Genomic DNA, 22,726 nt, shown 5'->3' with positions numbered 1-22,726 from the left:
AAAGTATCAAAGTAAAAGTACACATGCAGTAAATTTTAAGTTTTTAAGTATTATATATGATGTTACTGGGTTAATATTATTGTTGAATTAATATGTATTTAAGAGCTGCAGTTATTTAGGGTTGTGTTCATTCTAATCATTTTATGAACTGTTGGTTAGTTGTAGTTCATCTTGTTCCATGAGATCATCATCATCATGATCAACATCATTATATTAATATCGGTCTGTTCGGGAAGAACCACATATCTCCTAAAAGTCAACAAGCTCAGAAAAACAATGCATTTTCCAGCAAATCCAAGTGGGATTTAAAGTAATTGATTTGGCTTTGAGTTAAGGAGACTTTTCTGAACCTATAAAGGAACATCTCTTTCTGTTTATCAGACAAATTACAATTTGAAATCACTAGATTTAAATATACAGCGTTTGTCTTTTTAATCTGAGATTTAGTGGAGTAAAGTATAAAGTTGCATGAAATGGAAATCGTCAACTACAGTACAAATACATCAAATCGAGTACTTTTGAAAATTGATCGGATTTTGGCCATCGGTCAACAAAAATGTTACCTCAAAAAAGTAACGTTTAAGTTGAGTTGAGTCGAGTCGTGTCCCCACCCAATTATATTTACATATTTCAGTGGTTCTCAGTTTTTGATCATCTTTTTTTTAATTACTTTAAAACCTGTGCTGGTTGTCAGTATTTCTTGCTGCCAGATTGCTTTAAGACACCATTGGCAGGAATATGTCTTGCATTAACCACACACTCCTGCGTAAATCAAATTAGGAACCACCTCAATTGTTTTATCTCCCTCCAGAATATTTACTCGTTACTGTGATGAAGGAGAAGATGTAATACTTTTTGGCTGTGACTCGCGAGCTTTAAATTCTGCTCTGAGACTGACGAGTATTGACTTTTTAGCTCCAGACTTGCAACTGGATCTGGCACTGGGGACGAGAGACCATAACAGACACCGCGCATCCAACACGCGTGTCCTCCGAACGCAGACGTGTTGCTACACTGCTGCCTGTCAGGAAGTATGAAGCGCCACTTCCTCGCTGTCCATGACACAAAGCAGTGCCTCCTCGTGTCGGCCTCCTATCTCCTCAATGCATACGTACACACAATCGCTCAAAAGGGTGCACACGTGCTCCCCGCAGAGCGGGCAAGATGGAGGGACAAAAAGATGATTAAATAGAGTGTTGGATGGGAATAAGTAGAGTGTGAGGACTGCGGAGGTGACGGGGTAAGAGTGGAGGAGGACGGGTTGGGATGAGCACGGAGAGGGTGTCTGCTTTATCTCCCGGCGCAGTTTAAGAGCGTTACCATTTATGGTGGAGCTGATGGAATAGTTGTGCGGCTGCCAACTATGTGACACGGCCCATAGTCTGTTTACTCGGGAAGGTCAACCTCCCTCTCACTTCACATAAGGAACTTCCTCCTTACAGAGGCAGCGTGCGTCCGGCGTCTTTTCTCCCCAGCGCTGCCGTCAGTCTCGCCGCTCCCTCGACGAACGGCGCGGACGCCAGAGTAGTGAGTCGAAGCTAAGAGGCGCAGAAACAGACCGAGGTGTCGAGGGAACAGCGGGGCGAAATGCATGGTTCCTGTTTTTGGAAATTGCTGTTATAGTGGAAGCTTTTTAGCGCTGACATGAATATGAGCTCAGCGTGTGAGCTGGTACATGAGCACAAAGTGATCTGAAGTCACTTTGGGGTCACTCGGCCCGCACTGCCCGCTGCGGCGGCGTTTTGACTTTATTGAGCTGGAAAGTATTCACTTGAAGAAGGAAGCACACACAGAGTTGGTCTGTGAACTTCTGAGTGATGCATGTCGGTGTTTGTACAGTTTGTTTGATCACTTTATGAGGTTGGGAAGGGAAGCTTGACTTTGAGCAGAGCAGAGAGGGTTTAGGGGTCGAGTTACACTCACTGCATGTGCAAATGTTAGAAGTTGAAAGAATGTGAAAACAAAGCATCAACCATCATTAACCCCCATTTGAAATAACAAAAACGAGAAAAAAAGATGTGCATGCAACTTTGCTCTGCTTTGCATTAGTGATGTGTAACAGACTGAACAGTGGAGTCGTCATATGGCTGCTATCATCACACGTGGCAGTGGAAGATGCAGGTCTTCCTCTTTACACTGCAAAAAACTGGATCTGAAGAAAAATCCTGATATTTAGCTTTGAAATCCAGCTGGTCTTATTTTTAGTGTGGAAAAACAAGTGTGAATGTCACTTGTTTTCTCTTTTATTTGAGTTACTTTTAACAAGATACAAAAGAACATGTCTGTAAAACATATACTTCATAATGCTAGAAGCTTTATTTTAAGCAGTACGTCAGGATGAGAAGATCCCAAATTGTTGCATTTCCTTTTCTAAGATCTGGACATGAGATAAATATACTTGTTCTAAAAGTTATGTACGAGTTTCTGTCTTTGAATTCATGGTATATTGTGCAGATTCTGGAAAAGATTGAAGTCTAATTTGAAATTAAATATGGGTTTAAACCTATCTATTTCTATTTGAGCCAACCTGATTGAGAATGATTTGCTAATATTCAGTGTGTTTTACTTAATACTGTGTTGTAGCAAGTCTGATTTCAAGAAATAGGAAAAAAAAACACATTTTCTACCAATTTCAAACCTTTGAACACTTCTGAGAGTTTATTATTTCGACAGTGGAACCAGTTTATTTTAATATCAATTGGAATGAACCAGCTGCATGGACAGATCAGTTCAATGATATTAAGTCATCATCTCCTCAAATTCAATCTCTTTTTGTTGTAGCTTTTTTGTAGTGTAGTATTTTAAAAAGTGAGTGATGTTGTTGTTGTTTTATCTGTTGGAGTTAAAGTAGTGAGTTTAACAAGACAAAAACTCAGCCAGGATAAGTGCTTATAAAAACGTATTTACCAGTCATAATATTCACCACAGTCACCATTTTAGTTTATCTATTGCTAATTAGCCCAAACCACACAGTTTTCTGAGGCTAGTGGGAATGACAGATTGGAAGAAAAACCTGCCAGTTGCAACAGTAGCTGTGAGTGGGAAAGGCACAATAATAGAAAGCTTACATTTTTTTCCCTGCAGAATAAATACTTCACTGAGGATGTTAAAGGAGAGGGTCACAGTCAGGAGACCATCAATACACTCAAATAGTTTTTACTTGCTGTGATAATCCTTTCTGTTTATTAAAATATTATTTCCAAAGGAAGTCAGGGGCTGTTGTATGGGCACCTGCCGATTGATTTAAGATAGACTTGAAAAAAGTTGAACGGGTCCTTTAAGGCTCTTTGAATTTTGTTGTGATTGTGGGTGTCTGTTCTTCTGGCTATGATTCAGCCCCTTCCTTGTTGTCTCCCTTCAAAATAAAAGCACGCCGAAATTTAAAAATGTTAAGATTAGAGTTATGACTTTTTTTTGTATTTCCATAAGTGATAAAATAAATGTATACAGTGCGTTTTATGTGTTGATGGCTTCTTGATATGTTCCCATGCTGCACTGTGCTCATGCACAAGTTTGCTTCTCCCCTGCTAAACCCAGAGAGACAGTTAAAATAACCTCTCGCTCTGCTTCTTGCTCCAACCAGAGACAATATTTATTCAGCTTTTATCCTGCCCTGCCGGAGGAATGTAGAGTTGGCATCTGAAAACACTGGCCTCTCTCCAAGACAGGCCTAAGAAAAGTGTTTTTCTAATTTGTACAATGGTAAGACGTCGAAGGCAAAACAACAGCTCCTAATCCGGGTTTATAGAACGAGGGCTTTTCCAGCTCTGAAGGCCATGAAATCAAAAAGGGAGAATCAATGGAGTGATCAAATGATGGATTCTGTTATTTCCTGGTTCAGTGAGATGTCAAATAACATGCTGCTTGTATTTAGCAAATGCTTCTTTCGAGTTCCTGCACTGCCTCTGCCATTTCATCCTTTCTGCATTGTCCCTTAAACTCAGATTGGATCTTTTTTCCGGCTCACAGAGCAGCTATTTATTCAGAAAATACTTAACATTTCATTAAATGCAGTCAGAGTCGATGGGTGACTGGGCTGACAGGCAGGGAAACTACACTAACATTTTTGCATATTTGAATAAGGACAGCTAAAGGGCAAAAAGGTGAAATCATGAGAGTAGAGTGATCCACTAACAGATGTGCAGAGGCAAAAAGCCAAGAGGCGAAACATGTGGCTCCCCTTGATGGCGAAACAGTTTGGGACCAAAACTAATAAGGCAATCATTTAATTAATTAAATTAACAGAAATTACTGTCAGAGATGTAATTACACAATAAAAACATACTAGCTGTTGGCTTAGAGGAACGATTTGACATAATTTTTAAAGCCCGAGGGAAAAGTTTACACAATTAATAGAGATTGAATTTTAGAATGTGTTCGAAATTGTAAAGTGCTCAGAGTTTGGTATTTAAATCACTACAGAAATACAAATGTGTAAATGAGACTATGAAAGGAGTTTGTTTAATTCAAACCACATGGTAATTTATTTCATTGTTCAAATGTCAGTCTGTTTATTTAGATACCAGATGGCAGTTAACCACCATAATGTTTAATAATATCATTTATCTAAAGTAGAAAAAAACAAGGACCCTAAAATTAGGCCTTGTTGAACACCAGATTTGGAGGAATAATGTGACAATTATGAAAATATGCATATTTGCTTTCTGGCAAAGTGTTAGATGAACAGATTGTTACCTGAATGATACAGCATCTATTAGATATGAAGCTATACAGCAAGTAGCCAGTAAGCTTAGGATATTACTTATAACACATAACAAATTGTATTATTTACACATTGGTTTTTGTTTTATTAAGATTATAATTTGTATGTTTTAATGAATTTAATTAATTGACAAATTGACCATTTTACATTGAACTATGGTCTGGACTATTTCCCAGCAGCCTTGAGTATCTGCTGGCCAAGAGATTGCCAGACACATGCTGTAGCCAGCCCTAGAATTAAGTTTCTTATACTTAGTTTTTTTCCTGAGATTCATCAACTGAGACACAATTGGCCCTGTAGTGGTATCGGACAGATCTAAACAGCCCTATTAAGTTCCTCACAGTCATGAACCCTGAGTAGTTCTCTCTTAAATAATGTTAAGATGCTCGTATAGAGTTTCACATGATTCATTCATCTGAGATAAGGCATCAGACATCCTCCTCATTATGATTAAATCACAGCCAACCTCAGTGGTGAGTGTCTCATTCTCCATTTCATGCTTGAAATGTTCTCTTCTGCAGCAAAAAAAATCAACAAAAACACGAGATTAAACTAACAAACACTTTCACACACACACACACACACACACACACACACACACACACACACACACACACACACACACACACACACACACACACAACAGACACTGCTGTATCACTGACAGTCTGGCGCGGTGCGGCGAGCAGCATCTTGTTTAGATTAGATCACATCAGATTAGGTGACATTACATTAGTGCTAACTGGATTACACTATTCCTCATCTAACACACTTTACCTCCTAATGCTCCTGCAGCCTCATTACCCGGGAAACAGCCATCAAAAGAAGCAATTAGAAAAGTGTGAGCGTCTTTCTCACGTACACACTCGCGCGTGGACACATCCGTCTCCCACTAGGAAGAGCACACACCTCGCAGGCCATTAGTCAATTAAGACATTTCTCCTGTTTGATAAGCTAATGGCTGTGCACCTTTGGTGATGCTAGCATGTGTGTTTGTTGGTCTGTTTTTCTACCTTCTTTGTGTGAGAACGGCTTTTTATGGTCTCATTCTCGTGCGGTAATCCTGCATGATGTCTGAGGAATGTCTAATATACAAGCTGGAACAATAGCGCAGCAGAAACAGTGGGGGAAAAATAATGACCTGAACCTCAGTCTCAAGGCCAGATGTCTGCAGTCCAAGTCTCACCTCATAAAAAAGTGTACTTCTTGTTCTGGCTTATCAAACGCATCCATTGTACTATACAGCTGCATGTGTGCGTGCCTGTCTGTCTGTCTGTCTGTCTGTCTGTCTGCCTGCCTGCCTGCATGGTCGTAGGTGTGAGTCTGTGCAGAACAGACATACAGAATGTGTGCATACATGGGTATCAGTGTGGGAGTAGAGCTCGCTGTGTGGGTTTATGTGTGAGGCCGGTGGTTATTAATGTAACTTCGGCTCCACCTCTCTGTGCACTGTGTTTTCTTCATAACTGTGTGTGAGGGCATTCATCTGCAAGAACACACAAACATCTAAGTGCCCCTGCATTTATTTACCCTTTGAACTTTCCTTAATCACACAATGTGTGTGTGCGTGAGGTGAGTGTGTGTGTGTGTGTGTGTGTGTGTGTGTGTGTGTGTGTGTGTGTGTGTGTGTGTGTGTGTGTGTGTGTGTGTGTGTGTGTGTGTGTGTGTGTGTGTGTGTGTGTGTGTGTGAGCATATGAAGGATTTGCCGCCGCCGTGCTTGTCGAGGTACAAATGAATGGGCACAATGAAGCAGCGGGATCAAACGAACAGGTTCATCTGTGTCTGTGAACCCAGAGACAGACACAAGAGACGCAGACGATGACAAAGAGGTGAGATGAAACGGAGAAGAAGCTTGTTTTTCAGGGAGCAGGGTTCACTGGCGGGAGCTGTGGGCAAATTATTCTTTTTCAACAGTGTTGCAGTCCTTTCTGTACATTATTCCCTTGACAGACAGGGAGGTTTCATGATAGAGATTACATTGAAATGCTAGTAATAATAACAACAATGGGGTAAAATACACCGCTTTTAAACTATTAATGGAACAATTTAGGGCAACAAGTCGACACTGATTTCACAATTGTTTGTATATTTCCGTGTTTCGGTCCACCTCTTTGTTTAGAATAGCAGTGGTGACAAATTGGAAGTTGTTGAATTTGCATATAATATTAATAGCTTATTTGATATATTGAAGAGCAACAAGAATACAGGGTGTCAGTACTGATATGCTGATCACAGAAGAGTCACATTATAAAGTGTTGAAAGGTCAGATAAGATGCGGCTGCAGAGTTTTGTGTGAGAGCCAGACAGTATTAGAGCTGGGTATGGAACTGCAGTATTTATATGCAGGGATGTAGTTCTGTGTGTTGAAGCACTGGAGCCCACCTGTCACACGCAAGCCCAAACATGGGAGCATGAAGCATGAAGTTGATGCTGGTTCTGACGTCGTGGAACAACAGTGACTACAGTTGCAAGTTTTTGCACAGGAGTCAATAATGTATGTTTTCATCTCTTTAATTTAATCGTCAAAAATCCTGCTATTTTCAACGGTTGTTCCAGATTACTCACTTAGACTGTGATTGTCCAATTTCAGTGGCAACAGGTGCCTGCATATATTTTACAATAAAAGCCTTTTTTAAGAAATGAAGCCGTTGTCTCTACTGAAACGCTGGAGGGCTGTTTCATTTGAAATGGATACAGGAAATGTTGAGTTTGTTTAAACGCATGCAGTAACTTTAACAGGGCAAACAGTAGCGGATCAAAACGTGGCTTTGAGCTCACATCCTGAATGAATCAATATATCAATAATAATATGACAACTTTGACTATTTCATTTGTTTTTATTGAGACACTTGTATGGCCTAAGTTTTACAAATAATTGGACCTTCATGCGTCATGCATCTACAAAGAAGAAGTATAAAGGGCGCAGCGTCGTTTTGGTAGCAGTACAACTGTGTTCTTATTGCACCGTCTCAATTGTTTTGATAACTGGAAGCTCTTCTGCGTGCCGCCGGCTAGTTAACATCCGCCAATGGCCTGCGTATGAGGTATTTAAGTGACGTCTGTAAATTGTTGTGTCCACCGTTAGTTCGCAAATGAGGCGTCTCAGGACCATCTGTTAAAAAGAAAACAACCAGAGTTACACTCTTCCCCTAAACTGCATGAAAACTACTTTCTTCAAAGTCAAGACATTTTTACCAGTACTGATAATCGTTAGACAGTACGTAACAATTGTAATATAAGTAGGACTTTATGAATAAAGAAACAAGCCCCTAAACTGTTATTAAGTGGGATGACATCCTTTTGCCTTCAAAAACAGCTAAACTGTTGTAACATGATAAATAATACCATTTGTGACAAACTGACAGGCTTGGAAACATGTCAGAGAAACAGAGAACAACCTACTCCGAACAATGACAGCCTCCTCATGCAAATCTGGTCATTCAGCACATCACATATGTCCTCAGCATAAAAACAACAGCACTGATTGTTTGCTTACACGCCTAAAGTATCTTACATTTCCATTTTCCCAGGAAGGGACTAAATAATGAAACAAAGCTGGAATTAGCATAATGGTGTTATAGTGCCAGATAATGTGTTGTCTGGGTTCAGTGCTGAATTATCAACGGGGCAAAGCAGACAACTGTCCTATTTAATGTCAGTTAAATTCAGTAACTTTATTCATTTCAAACAGGGAACATTTCATCTTGTGGACCAGTTTTATAGGAGATATCTCTTACTTGATAATGTGGTGAGATAAATAGGACCTCAGATGTGATCTGCCACACAGTAACCTGTGAAAAATAGTATTACAGCATACAAAATATGGGCTCGTGTGAAAATATAAAGAAGATTAGTACCGGTAGATACTTAAAGACGTGAGAAGAACAGGGGGCCGTACAGTTTCTGTATTTGACCCTGGGCACCAATCACGTTAACCCACCCCTGTCTGGTTGGATGAATGGGTGGATGAATTGCTTTAGTTTGACCCTGGAGATTGTTGTTCACATCACCTCTCCCACCAACAGTCAATGCTGCTTTCAGTAATTTCACTCACTGAAACCTGAACCACATGGGCGACGGACCAGAAAACACTTTAAATCCTTTTCGTACAGGTCGTGTGGGTCAGTTGAAAGCCAATTACAACCTATTTTCTCATGTTCGTATGATGACTTTTTGAAAGCGGCATCATACGAGTGGAGTAATTTATCAAACGCCAGTGAAATTCAATTTTGAAGCGTCAGGCTCAGAGTTAATGGTGCAATATTAGCCCCGGGTGTTGTTGGTCTCATATCTTTGCCTTTGGACCTAACCTACATTCAGGTCTTGTAGGAATGATGACTTAATACCAAGCAATGACTTGTAAGTGTTTACTTGTTCACACTCAGATAATCTGTCGGGATCCTCGTATTGAAGTTGCCTGTGGATGCTGCTTGCTTTTGACTACTTTTTGTTTCGCTGTGCGTACATGCAGTCAGTGAATGACCCATTTCAACTTTCAGATACAAAAAGTTCTGTGAGCTGTCACTACAATGCTGCTGTTATATAAATTGTTTGTTTATTTTATTCTAGCTGAAAGCGTAAGTCAAAGGAAGAATTCCCCCTGGTTTTTATGTGGATGTCCACTCAGTGAAAGCTGAGTTATCTTAGCATAGACTTTAAAGAGAGGACATCACTGTAAAAATACGTGGATGGCTAATTTACAACTGTGGCTAAATCCTTTTCTATTTTAAAGATCCCTAATTTACAGGTATTCTTTGTTTAACTCTTTTAAATCAAACGGTAACAACAATAATTCATGTTTTTATGGTCATGCGCTGAGTTGCTGTGTTAAACTAAGCTGGCTCATTGGAGCAGACTTGGAAGTCTAACTTCCTGCTATAATGCAAAGAGTGTGTACATAAAAACAAGATAGGGAGCTTCTTTTAAAATGATTACTCTTTATTGTTACTACATTTCCTTTTGTCCTCTGCCAAATGGTATGACATATATATGTTTTTTTTAATGTACCAGTTGAAAGCTTAGCCATAAATACATTTGAAATGCTTATGGGTTCAGAGCAGGGACACTGCACCCGCCATCTTCCCCATACTGTTTGACCTGAATCTGGTGTAACGGCACCGTGGCTGACCGTATTTCATAATAACCGAGCGACTCCGTTGCTTAAGAGCTCTAGACAAACTGGTGCCGTAATGCAGCACAAGGAGCTGTTATTGGACTGGTGATGCTAATCTCTGTATTCCTTTTCTCTGTGTATCCGTGGTGGTGTTGAGTAACTGTTATGGTGTGCAGTGATTAGTGGCGGCCCACCAGGACAGGCCTAATGGCACGCACCGTGTTTACATTACATTGCATTACCTCGCGGTTCAGTTTGGGGATAACGATTCTATTTATACACGCACACACTGAGATTGTAAAATACACGGCGAAAGGCATCTACATTCACACACACTTTTGACGGAGAACATGCGACCTCGGATCGGGCCTGTTGAAGGCCTCCCATCCGCTGCGTCAGGTCAGTGTAATGTGTGTGTACGTGACACCGAGTTTGAGTTGTGCAAACTGTTTATTGCGTGGAGATGAAAGGCCCCGTGAAGCCTTGTCTCGGGTGTTACACGGTCCACGGACACATAACAGCACGCCCACCGGCTCTTTTCTCCTTCGCCGACAATTACGGATACTCTCCATAAAAGTCTGATTTACATACCGTGTCGTATTTTGTGATGTGCCGCACCTTTTATCTTTTTGGCTCGTGTTCTTTTTCTCTTGTCTGTCTGCTTGCTGTCATCGCCTGTTTTTTTTTCTCTCTCTCTCTATGCTCAAATGCTCACACACACACACACACACACACACACACACACACACACACACACACACACACACACACACACACACACACACACACACACACACACACACACACACACACACACACACACACACACACACACACACGCACGCCGGTTGTTTGATCGAGATGTGAGCGGCAGTCCAAACCTCTGATGAGCTTTGAGCAGACGTTGCACGGCAGCGCTGTGATTGGTGTGCGCCCCAGTGCGAGATAAAGGTTGTATGTGTTTATTGTGTGTGTTTGAAAATGAAGCTGTGACTGATTTGTCATATTTGAATTGGGATTTAGTCACTGGCATATTGCCTTGTGCACATGTGACGCATAGGTGTCGATGCTGTAGTCGTATGAACATCCTTCATTACCAGTCTGGTGATTTTCAGGTTTTTATCAACAGTACAGATGAAATCTATATCCTTTATGTTAGTTTCTAAGGTAACAATGCACTAATTACCCAATATTCTTTGTCTCTGTCTCTCCAGCCTGAAGAGTTGACCAATGCCCTGGAGATCAGTAACATTGTCTTCACCAGTCTATTCGCCCTGGAGATGCTGTTGAAGGTTTTGGTCTACGGGCCCTTCGGCTACATCAAGAACCCCTACAATATCTTCGATGGCATAATTGTGGTCATCAGGTGAGCGCTGGGGGCCAAAAGAAAGCCCTGATATGATGCATCCTATCCTGTTCTGCCCTTTTGTTTCTATATCTGAAATGATGCCACTGGGAACACAAACCCTGAAGGTACCCCGCTCTGTGCCATGCAGAACTATTCGACCTCCTGCTGAGTTCTTCTGTTTTCGTGTGGATCAAACTGAGTCAAACTGCAGATCTTCAAACAAAATTTAACATCAAACGACGGCAACTCGAGTAAACAGAAAATACAAGAAGGTTTTATGTATCTGTTGAGGCAAAAAAAAAGTGATCCGATATTTAATTCCCCAATCTGACAAAGTAATAACCCTCTGATATTCAGCAGCAACCGATTCGGCCAAACACCTCCGAGGACCAGAGATCAGTCTCTGACATCACTGCGGTGGAACTGTGATGCACTCTTCTTTGCAGAACTGCTTTAGCTCAGCTACATTTGAGGGTTTGCAGCAAGAACTGCTCTTTTCAGGTCCTCAATAGGGTTCAAGTACAGACTTGGACGAGGTAACTGGTTAGCACTTACATAGAGCTTTATCACCTCAGTGGTCTCAAAGTGCTTTACACTGTTTCCCATTCACACTTACATTCAGACTTCAATGGTGCAGAACTGCCAGGCAAGGTGCCCCCCTGCCATCAGGAGCAATTCGGGGTTCAGTGTTTTGCCCAAGGGCTCTTTGGCACGTGGACAGAAGGATGGACCTCCACCCATTCGATTACTAGGCAACCCGCTCTACCGGCTGAGCCACAGGTCGCCACTCCAAAACTTTAACTCTATTTCTTTTGAGACATTGAGAAGTGAATGTACTCTTGTATTTGGGATCATTGTGTTGCTGCATAACCCAGGTACACTTGAGCTTCAATTCACGGACTGGTGACCTGACCTTCCCTTTCACGATTATTTGTCCGAGAATAGGATCAATGTTTCCCTCCAACCCGGTCTTATGCCAAAGCGTGTAATGCAGACATCAGTCCACTAAAGGATACCTGGTCACTGTCATGCTTTGCCTCGACTAGGCATGAAAAGTAAGTTGTCTTCGTATTAGCCACCTTAGGTTTAGGAAAACAACATGGTTTGAGTTAAACGTGACACTGACACTCGCGGGCTGATGGGCATATAACATGTTTGGCGTGATACCGCGCTGCTCCCTCAATTATGGCAACTCACCCTGAAGCTGCAAGTCATCTCCACAACATCACACTGCCACCTCCATGCTTCATTGTAGGTTCAATGTTCTTTCTGTGTTTGGTTTAGGCCAGATGTAAGGGGACGCCGGCCTTCCAAACAGTTTTACTTTTGACGCATTAGTCCAAAGAACATTCTCCGGAAAGGTTTGAGGGTCATCAGGATGTGTTGTGGCAAAATTAAAGTTTGTGTCCAGGGTTTTGTAGTGTCAAATACTGAGGCCTTGACCTGTATTTCCCTTCGATCTTTTGGGACCTTTTGGATGAGTCATCACTACTGGGTCTTGAAGGAATTTTGGAAGGTCGGCCACTCCTGGGAAGGTTCCCCCTTTTATCCAAGTCTTCTGCATTTGTAGATACGGTCTCTCACTGTGGAGTCCCAGAGTCCCCGACTGATGTATTTCAGTCACCTTCTTCCTCATCCATCGAGAATTGCTTTTTATTTTGACATGACTTTTAGCAAACATGTCTATTTAACGATGATGATTTGTTTGGACAGGGCTGGTAGTTCTTTGGATTTAGTAACTAACTATTTTGTACACAGGCCCAGTTAGTATTAGACAATCTTTTGACTTTATTACATACAAATCTAATTTTGTGTTTACTCAGGTTGTCCATCTGTTTAGTATGAGGTACACACAAAGATGGAAGAAATTGGGGTTGAGTACTTTTTTTTACTGCACCGTATATGCTTGTAGACGTTATTACACAACTAATGCATCAGGCTGTAATGGATCCTGAGGGAAATCAGCCAAAGCAAAGCATAAAGGTTTAACTGACCCAATCCCAAATCTGAAAAGCAACATATCACAGATATTCCAATGTGAATAGAAAATATAATGGTCAAAAATTATAAACAGACTCTTTGTTGCAGTTTATAGTCTGCTACGCGATGTTGCAGAGAACACAGAGATGGCACACCACTAGAATAATGAGTTCACTATTTCCAATAAATGTTTTATTGTTTCTATTTTCTAACTGTGGGAACTGGCAGGTACACGCGGAACAAAAGTGATATGTTCGTCTATCAAGGCAGGCCAGGAGATCTCACCGAAACAAGGAAACACATGCTCCAATTTGTCACTTATAAGCAGTAAAAGGGAAACTGCTGCTGTGACTGTGCCTGAAAGATATCATTACGTTTGTCTGTTTTTAAAATAGTTTTTATTTGGCTGTTTTCATAACATCATCAAATTTTTTTTTTTGTTAAAGTATCTGTAAATATATTGTAACTAATTGGTTGGTTTTTAACATTATTAACTACAAATAGATACAGAATTTGATCTTTAAAACTTGAAATGTTGGTGTAATGAAAGATGTTAGTCTAAGATATTATCCCAATCATGATTTTAAAGCTTCTCTGTACTATTTTGATAAAAAAAAAAAAAAACATTATAGAATTATCACCACACCCTGCAGTTCCCCTCATTTCCATAGAGACTTTGAGCTTCTTTTAGCTCATTGTTTTGGTTTTACGGCCCACAATGTTATGCTCATGATTCACTTTACTGGCTCTCATCAAACTAATTTCAAACACAGGATTAAATAGCAGTCAGACAAAGTTACTGACTAGAATCTGGTGAACGTAGTGGTGCATCAAACCTGATGTTTCCATCAGGAGTTGGTGGAGACCAAAAGCAGAGCTAAAAGGAGATTGAACATTAGACTTACATTCATTGGGTGACTACGAACACAACAAATGATTGCTAATATTGCTAATTGTGAGGTAACTGTTTGTGAAAACGTTCATAAGGTCATATGTCATGATATGTTAGTGGTGGGCTTGCTCTGCTGACCCCAGTTGGCCAGAAGATTGATCATATTTTAATGATTTAACTAAGTACAAATAAATTACTCCCAAATCCCTTATAAAGCCTAAATAAGCAACATGCAGCTCCCTGTTACTAAGTTGTGAGTGGCGTTTGCATGCTTTATAACTTAGTGAAAATATTAGTACCAAGTGTTTCTTTTTTTTGAAAATTATTTTGCAGCTCTATATTACAATGATGTCATTGTGGTTGGGACCTCTTCCTCTGGGGAGCAAATCATGTTTAGAACTAGCGGAAAATGATTCAGTACAAGCAGCAGGGCTCCATGACATTTGAACTGGTCTGAGATCTGGGATTATCAGAGAGGGATTTTGGCTGTCAGATATGAAAACATTTGATTAGACTCTAACATGAACTCTGTGTGTGTGTGTGTGTGTGTGTGTGTGTGTGTGTGTGTGTGTGTGTGTGTGTGTGTGTGTGTGTGTGTGTGTGTGTGTGTGTGTGTGTGTGTGTGTGTGTGTGTGTGTGTCTTCTCTTCTGACAGCGTGTGGGAGATCGTGGGTCAGCAGGGCGGGGGTCTGTCGGTGCTGCGGACCTTCCGGCTGATGCGGGTGCTGAAGCTGGTGCGTTTCATGCCGGCCCTGCAGAGGCAGCTGGTGGTGCTGATGAAGACCATGGACAACGTGGCCACCTTCTGCATGCTACTCATGCTCTTCATCTTCATCTTCAGGTAGGCCGAGTGGGGAGAGTGACTGACCTCCAATCCTGTCCTACAGTGCACAAAACATACATCTAGCAATCTTATAAAAAAATGCTAATGGAAGAATAGCATCAGAGGGAGTTCAATCATGGCAATATTTCAGATATGAGTGTGTTTATAAGTTTGAAATCAGTCGACGGCATGACAAGACTAAGTGATTCCCTCTTTTGGCCCAAGGTCCGTAATTCCTTTTTTCTGCCTATTTAGGCTTTGTGGCTGAGCTCAACAACAAAAAAGTGTGTGTAGGTTCTTTGGACTTGTCTGACATACCGACACACACTTCATCATCAAATAATACAAACAGAACAGACATGGTTCTTCATGTATTAAGAAGGAAACAGTTGAACAGTCAACAGCATGCCTCTGTACATATGTGTTAGATACATCACAGTCTTTTACTGCTCCATTTCAACAGCGTGTTGTGTAGATTCAGATGTATATGAGGCCATGCGGGCTCTCCAGTACAAACACACACATATACAAACACACACAAAGTTTCAAAGGCCTTGTATATATATGCATAGATAAACAGCCCTTGATTTGAGTGAAGAGTTGCCAAGTTGACACAGCGGAGGCCCGTTCATTGATCCCTCCGCTCCAGTAGCGCTCCGGCGTCTTTGTTTCTGAATAAAAGGCAGACCGCAGTGCAGAGTCAGCTGCTTCGTAATAACAACGCCCCCAATTGGGTGTTTTATGTAGCGCATCTGTCTATGTCTTTTGTTGCGTTTTCTTCTCTTCCTCCTGTCAGCCTACATTTATATGTTAGATTGTGTTACTGTATATACAGCACTGGCCTGTCCATGGTGTTGAGATCAGAGCTCTGTAGGGACCATATCATCTGGTGGGGGAGTCCTTGTTCCTCTTGTGGCGGAAGATAAATCTGCATGACTGCATGTTTGGACTCGTTGTCACGCTGCAGAAAGAATTCGGGACAATCAGACGCCTCTCTGATGGTATTGGTAGATGGATAACAATGCAAAAAAAAAAAAAAAGACTGAAGTGCCAAAATGTTGCACAGTACTGTATCTGAGGTTCATTCTCCTGTTTTTGTTTCCAGGATACATAATTCAAAGAACACCACAACAGTCGGCCGACGAAACTGTCCAGTTCCATCGACCATGTGTTTTGTGTTATTCCCTATAAATAGATTTTTGTCAAAACATTTTCGCTGAACTGACTCCACTTTTGCTTGATGTACTACTGAAAAGATTTGATAAAATAAATAATAAAACAATGTTTAAAATGATACATCTAACAACCTAAAATATGTCAGTTTTCTTTCTTTCTTTTTAAAAAAAATTATTTTCCTTTTTTATTATTACTTTTTTCTCCTGTCAAAGTCACCCCTTATATCCCCAAAATATTAATAATATTAAAAAAAGAGGGGAAGCAAGAACTATCAATTAATATCTCGTATGGAATTGGGTCTTTGGGTCACTTTTTGGGGAAATATGCATGTTTGCTTTTGGTCCTGAAAGTTAGCTGAGAAGACTAATAATTATGAAGCTGGAGCCCGGATTGATTATCAATAGCAAGCAAGTTTATTCATGTAGCACATTTTGTACACATGTAATTCAGTGTGCTTCACATAGATAAAAGCAAAAGAAGGAATAGACACATAAAAGATGCAATACATATTTTAAAAAACAGTGCAAGGTCGATGAAATAGTAATTAAAAAAGAGAATTATTATAAGATAGGAATATTAAAAAAAAAGTACAAAGCAGAGTGAAAAACATTAGTAAAAGTATATATTAGAACATCATTAAGCATAAAGCATTGAGATGTCACAAACCTGCCAGCAGGGATGGGAGGTTTACTTAACTGTAAAGTGCAATGGTATTTAAACAGTTACAGAGAGAGAGCTTAATCAAAAGCATATGCAGATCTTTTTTTTTTTAAATAGTTTAGTAGTTTAGCATGAAGACTGGAAGCAGGAGGAAACAGTCAAAACTTGTGTTTAATCTCTTTGCAAACAGAAAAGTAAAGATTTGTCAAATGTAGGTCTTCCCTTATAGAACTTCCCAGAGTCTCGTCATCTCAGTTTGGTTGTTAAGCAGTCAGTGTGGATGCTGCACAAAAGACCTGGACGAATTGATCAACGTTAGCTGGCCAGCAAGCTAATACAGCACATACCTCCCTTATGCAACCATGCAAGATGTTAGTAAGTGAGCTTTGGAGGTGGATTTTGTGATCCAAACGGAGCCAAGCTAGCCGTTTCCCCTCTATTCTTCGCGTACAATATGCTTAGCTAAGCTAAGCTAATTAACCTCCAGTTTTGATTTATTTTCCCACTTTTAAGAAAAAAGCAGCCAAATACTGTTGAACTTTTCCTTTAAATATAATTACTGCCAATTAGTTGTCAGTGATCTTAGAAAATACACGAGGTGTCACTTGCCATGGTTTGTGTCGCTCTCCATGGTGCTGAACTTAACCTGGTACAAACACACCATGACCATTCCCTTATCTTGGCAGCATTTCTGCCTCAATGCATTATGGGCCGCCTGATATGACCCAATAAAGGGCAGTGCTTCATATATGCTGTTATCTATGCCATTTTTTCTGCTCACAAACTTTGTGAATATTTGAATTTAAGCTTACGTGTAACAATCTTCTATGTAGAAGTTCCCATCAATGTTACTCTGCAGCAGTGCAGCGCTGTAATCAGTACAGGAGAGTCAGAACGAGTCCTTTTTGCCAATAATTTCAGTTTATTTGTTCGGTATCTAATGAGTTGGCCTGATGTAAACATTTATCCCTCCTTTTCCTGTTTGTTTTTTCCTGTCCCCTCCCCACTCCCCTCTTCCCCCCCTCCCTCCCTCCTGTGTCAGTATCCTGGGGATGCATCTGTTTGGTTGTAAGTTTGGGTCGGAGAAGGACGGAGACACCGTGCCAGACAGGAAGAACTTTGACTCGCTTCTCTGGGCCATTGTGACTGTCTTCCAGGTGAGCATAAACCCTCTCCCCTTCCCCTGACTGTTAAATAGTCACATTTAACTGTGTTAGGACAATTTAACTGAAGCTTTATGGCTGTCTTTAAAGTCTGTTGAGACATTAAAAGTTTATTAGAACCTCCTCGTCTATCCAGGAAGCTTGGACTTCCTGTGATCAGATTGTACCTATTGGAGTGCCCTCAAGCCAACTAAAAACCTTCCTGCTTCATGGGTGATGACTGAACCTGTCCCTGTTCAGAGCCTGAAAAGACTATTTCCTCCCGTAGTAAATAAAATATATCAAATCAAATTTTCTTCACTTTCCTCCCTGCCTCCCTCGTTCCCTCCCTTCCAGACTTGCCTTTATGTATCGCACTCATTTTCTTCCACTTATCTAATTTCCGTTTCAAAGTATCTCACATAGTTTTTTGTCTTGCATCATGTCAACTTGGATTCATGAATTAACTAAAGGTTCCTCTGTGGGGTCCAGCATATATCACTCTTAATATAGTAACCATGTATAATTCAGTGAAACATTTGATCGGGGATGATGTAAAGTGTCAGCCAGTCTCTCGACACAACATTATTCTGATATGTTCTCAGAGAGTTACAATGTGGCTTCAATCAACACATGATGAAAGCTTTTAGATTTCAGTGTCGTGTCTTTCCAAATGAATACATTTTCATCAACACACAACCGCTACAATGTCACAAATCATTGCTTAGCAACTGTAACTCCAGATGGTCGGCCACCGCCTGAATAAAGAGGGTGAGGTGTGGTGATAACATTGACGGTAGTAAGTGAGTTTTTAAACTTTGATTATCATCAACAATAAATATCCACATCCATTTTTTTATGGGGCCTTGTGAAAATGAGCAGTATGTTCCTGGGTTACTTTTCATATTCTCAAATAAATTGCCGTCTACTACTAATAGGAGGGAACACCTTTGAGATTTTCACAAAGTTAAAGGCTACCGCTCCAATGAAAGAAAGTGTGGCCACTTGCATTATTGGTTTGTCCATATCCATAAGACTCTCCGATGCGTTCTCATTGTAATCTGCTGTCAAAAAACGTCTCCTATGAGGTGCTCATGGACTAACCTCTTCTGTCAAACAGGGTTGTTTCACTCATATGGCTTCTGGTAAATGATGTTTGTTAAATGTAGCTACGATTTGAATATTGAATATCCAACATTATCTATCTATCTATCTATCTATCTATCTATCTATCTATCTATCTATCTATCTATCTATCTATCTATCTATCTATCTATCTATCTATCTATCTATCTATCTATCTATCTATATATCTAAAGTGCATTTCATTAAATAGCTACATTAGTTTGTGGGTTTACAGATGACGTTACAATTACGACATTAATTGTGTAGTATTTTCCCATCATGTGCAAGCTATCAGAGTTTGGGCTAACGTTAGCGGCTCTGTCTGGATTTTAAACAGCAGGTGATATTAACCAAGGTAGTATTACATTTACTAAAGTTTGTACTTGTGTTTCTGTAACATTAAAAGTAACTCTTTCAAAATATGAGCAACTATATAAGCTCAGCAAACAAACAAGGGTATGCTAGATCAGTACTGTTTCCTCATCCCCGTGACTTTTAGACCCTCTACAAGATCCTCATTTTAAAACAAGCCAGCTGTGAATGAAAAATGAGATGGACACAGTGTTTTCAACCAACTCACTGAGCTAACATTAACTAAACAAGTTACCTCGCCAGCTAGTAAAAATGTCAACAACAGAGTCGGTAAATTGTGCTAAAAAGGTGGTTGCTGGCTCAAAATGAAAAGCTTACTCTTGACTTTCTCCACCTGAAATCACGGACCCACTGTTAAAAAGAATTGCAATGCCTCCATTAACATTGTGTACTGCATGTACTTGTGAGAATTGAAAACTTGACTGGTGTCGAAACAGTTTCAACGTGGGACGTGCAATTATCTATCAAGTACTGTTAAACTGCCAGAGCAATTGTGCCACAACAATTTCGCATTTTCCAATTTTCTCTTTCCTTCTCCTCCGCTCCCTCTCCAGATCTTAACCCAGGAGGACTGGAACAAGGTGTTATACAACGGCATGGCCTCCACTACTCCTATAGCCGCCCTCTACTTCATCGCCCTCATGACCTTTGGCAATTATGTCCTCTTCAACTTGCTGGTCGCCATCTTGGTCGAGGGATTCCAGACAGAGGTACAATGTTGCTATGCAAAAAAAATTGAAACCATATGTACCAGAAACAAACAAAAATACAGCTCAAATTATGCTGCCTCCGTATCGAGTCGGAAATTATATCTTGTTTTTTTTCCTCCCTAAAAGCTTTGAGAAAGAAATCTGACTTGTGTATGAGTTTAGGTCAACTTGGTCTTGCTTGCTTCCAGGTCTTTAATTGTTTTTCTTTTCCAGTAAAAATTAGGTTTTAATACTTGATGAGGTGCTTGTTTTTCAGTGCAGGCTCAACATAACACTAATGGACGGGTGTTCATTCACACCAACACGCACATAAATTCATGAACACCGTAGGCATTAACCTGTAGCCTACCTTTCCTTGCACTCTTTGCAGCGAGGTTATATGAGGACATGAGATCGCACGTCTCAATTTTCCCTCTTCTCTTCATCTTCATCTCCTTTTTTTTCTGTCAGCCTCTCCTCCTCCTCCCACTCTTCCCCACTATCTCAGCAGTCATCCTCATTATTGTTCTGCTTATTTTCCAGCGCCATAAAAACTACATCATCAGAAAAGTATGTCCGCTAGACTAGACTGTGCATCAACCCACGTCGCCAAATCCCCTGTTTCATCAGTCTCCTGCTTGGATACGTTCTTTTCATGCCTACCCCCCTATTTCTTTTCCTCTCCTTAGTACACATTTTTTATGTCATAAAACAAAAGTGATATGTTATCCAGCACCGCGCCATGCTTGTCGTTCGACTCGGAGACAAGAAAAGAGCGAGAGGCAGTAAAAAAAGAAAGAGAAGAAGGTAGATTAAGGGTTGTTGTTTCGAGCTGGGGGAAAAGGAGTTTCAGGGCCACGGGAAGGAAAGGAGTTAAAACTCATTGAGAGACCTCTTCGCTTTATTTGACACAGACAGAGTGACTGAAAGGAATGGAGGGTGAGGCGAGATAGAGAGAGTAAATCACACAAGTATCCAGTCTATCCCTGCCTGTCTACATGCCCCCCCCCCCCCCCTCACCGCTCTTCCTTTAAGGGGTGACAGCACCTATGCTTTGATCTCTGACGCTCTTTAGCTCTTCGGCTGAAAGGGACCGAGAACAGATGAGGGATGGCAGAGAGAAAGGCTGACAGCCTAATAAAATATGGATTAATTGGAATTGGGCTTCTTCTGCTCTCTCGCTTTTCTGCTGTACAAATACGAAGTGCGTGACTGCGGTGAAAGGAATCACATGCAGAATTGGGTTTACCCAAACTGCTGAAGATGACGGCTCCGTACGGAGGCCAAAACCGAATGAATGCACTTCTGCTGACTTCTTAAACTCAACCTAAAAATGATTTATTTTTTATAAAAATGATTTATGTAAGTTGAATATACTTCTGTGTAAAGAACCCCTGACATTAGTGTTTATCTATGAGTGTCAGTCTTGGCGACTCTGCTTGGAGAACAGGAACCTTTTGAGGAGGCAAGGTCTACATTTGAACAAGTCCCTTCTTGGGGGGTAGTACTGAATGTCCAAGTGGGCTTTCTCCAGCATTGTTATAATCCAAAATGTTTGCTTGAAGTTTATGGGATATAATAATCAGGATGGAGCGTACCAAGAGATTTAACAACCGATGCCGGAGTCCAGGTTTTGTTGTCCATTTTGGCAGAGAATGACATTCAGAGGGAATTTTAAGACTGTTGCGCTTTTGATTTATCGGCAGACTAATATGCTTTAACCTTCCTGGGATTTGGCCTTGCAGTGGAGACACAATGTGCTGGGAAGTTTTTCGAACTTTGAGTGAAAACCCATCTACTGACAATGTTGCTCCTGTTGTTGGACTGTTAATCCTTGACTTAGTTTGTAATTTATATCTTGGAAAACAAACCACATTGTGTCATAAAAAGTGCCGCGGTACGAGCGCTGCTTTGTGAGCAGTTTACTCACTTGTCGTCACCACAACTTTGCCCGTAAGGATGACTAATGCTAACGAAGTGACGATGCCAAAAAGGGTTCAAATTAGCAGGCTAGGTTGACAAGTTTGAACTTTCCCAGCTTTAGTTTATATTTTCATAATAACAAAATATCACATGACTAATTGTTGTTGACTTAGTTACAGTATGAATCCATAGAGCTATATTACTCATCTCTGGAGTCACAAATGTTATTTTCAGCTAAAAAGCTCTAAATTCCACGATTCACCGTCCGGCCAACACAAAAGGATAGAAAGACAAAGTTATCAAGTACATGACGAACATAACGGAGCATTTAGCAGTGAAAGAGCCTGATTAGAGTTCAAAAAGAATGAACAGTGATGAAACGTGGCTCCAAATGAATGCTAATGTTGCGATGCATCAGTCTCACCATATGTCAGTATTGTGTGTAGAGTGTGTCTCTATTTACCCCAAATGGCCAAAATGTCAGTTACAGTGACTTAACTATGAGCTTAACAACACAATTTAACATTATAAAGAAACGGAATAACTTAGCTGCTAAAAGCTAATGATATGTAGCACAGTACTGCAGAATGAATGTATTTCCTAACATTAAAAAATACAAGGTGAATTATGATTCAAGTTTGACTTCAGTGCAGTTTTCCAAATATGAATAAAAGTGAACCAAACAGTAGGAGAAAGAAGTTTTGAAACAAAAAATACCCCGACCAAATGTATAAACCCCTAAAGTCTCGTTCTCCCTCG

At 40.5% G+C, this 22,726-nt stretch overlaps 1 protein-coding gene across 9 annotated transcripts in view; it reads left to right on the top strand.

Moving 5' to 3' along the window:
* Positions 1–22,726, top strand: part of cacna1g (calcium channel, voltage-dependent, T type, alpha 1G subunit) — a 289,223-nt gene that overhangs the window by 169,499 nt on the left and 96,998 nt on the right. For all 9 annotated transcript variants that reach the window (XM_069707505.1, XM_069707504.1, XM_069707506.1 and 6 more), the window contains exons 11-14: positions 11,052–11,203; positions 14,713–14,898; positions 17,759–17,873; positions 19,910–20,065. In XM_069707505.1, coding sequence (XP_069563606.1) covers positions 11,052–11,203; positions 14,713–14,898; positions 17,759–17,873; positions 19,910–20,065 — 609 coding nt within the window. The remainder of the gene's footprint in view (positions 1–11,051; positions 11,204–14,712; positions 14,899–17,758; positions 17,874–19,909; positions 20,066–22,726) is intronic.

This window comes from Brachyistius frenatus, unplaced genomic scaffold (genome assembly GCF_029030835.1).
Source record: "Brachyistius frenatus isolate BFR_SWC_R1_liver_20210118 unplaced genomic scaffold, ASM2903083v1 Contig_69, whole genome shotgun sequence".
Taxonomy (NCBI): domain Eukaryota; kingdom Metazoa; phylum Chordata; class Actinopteri; family Embiotocidae; genus Brachyistius; species Brachyistius frenatus.
Note: the sequence above shows the minus strand (reverse complement) of the source record. Positions and strands in the feature narration are given on the sequence as shown.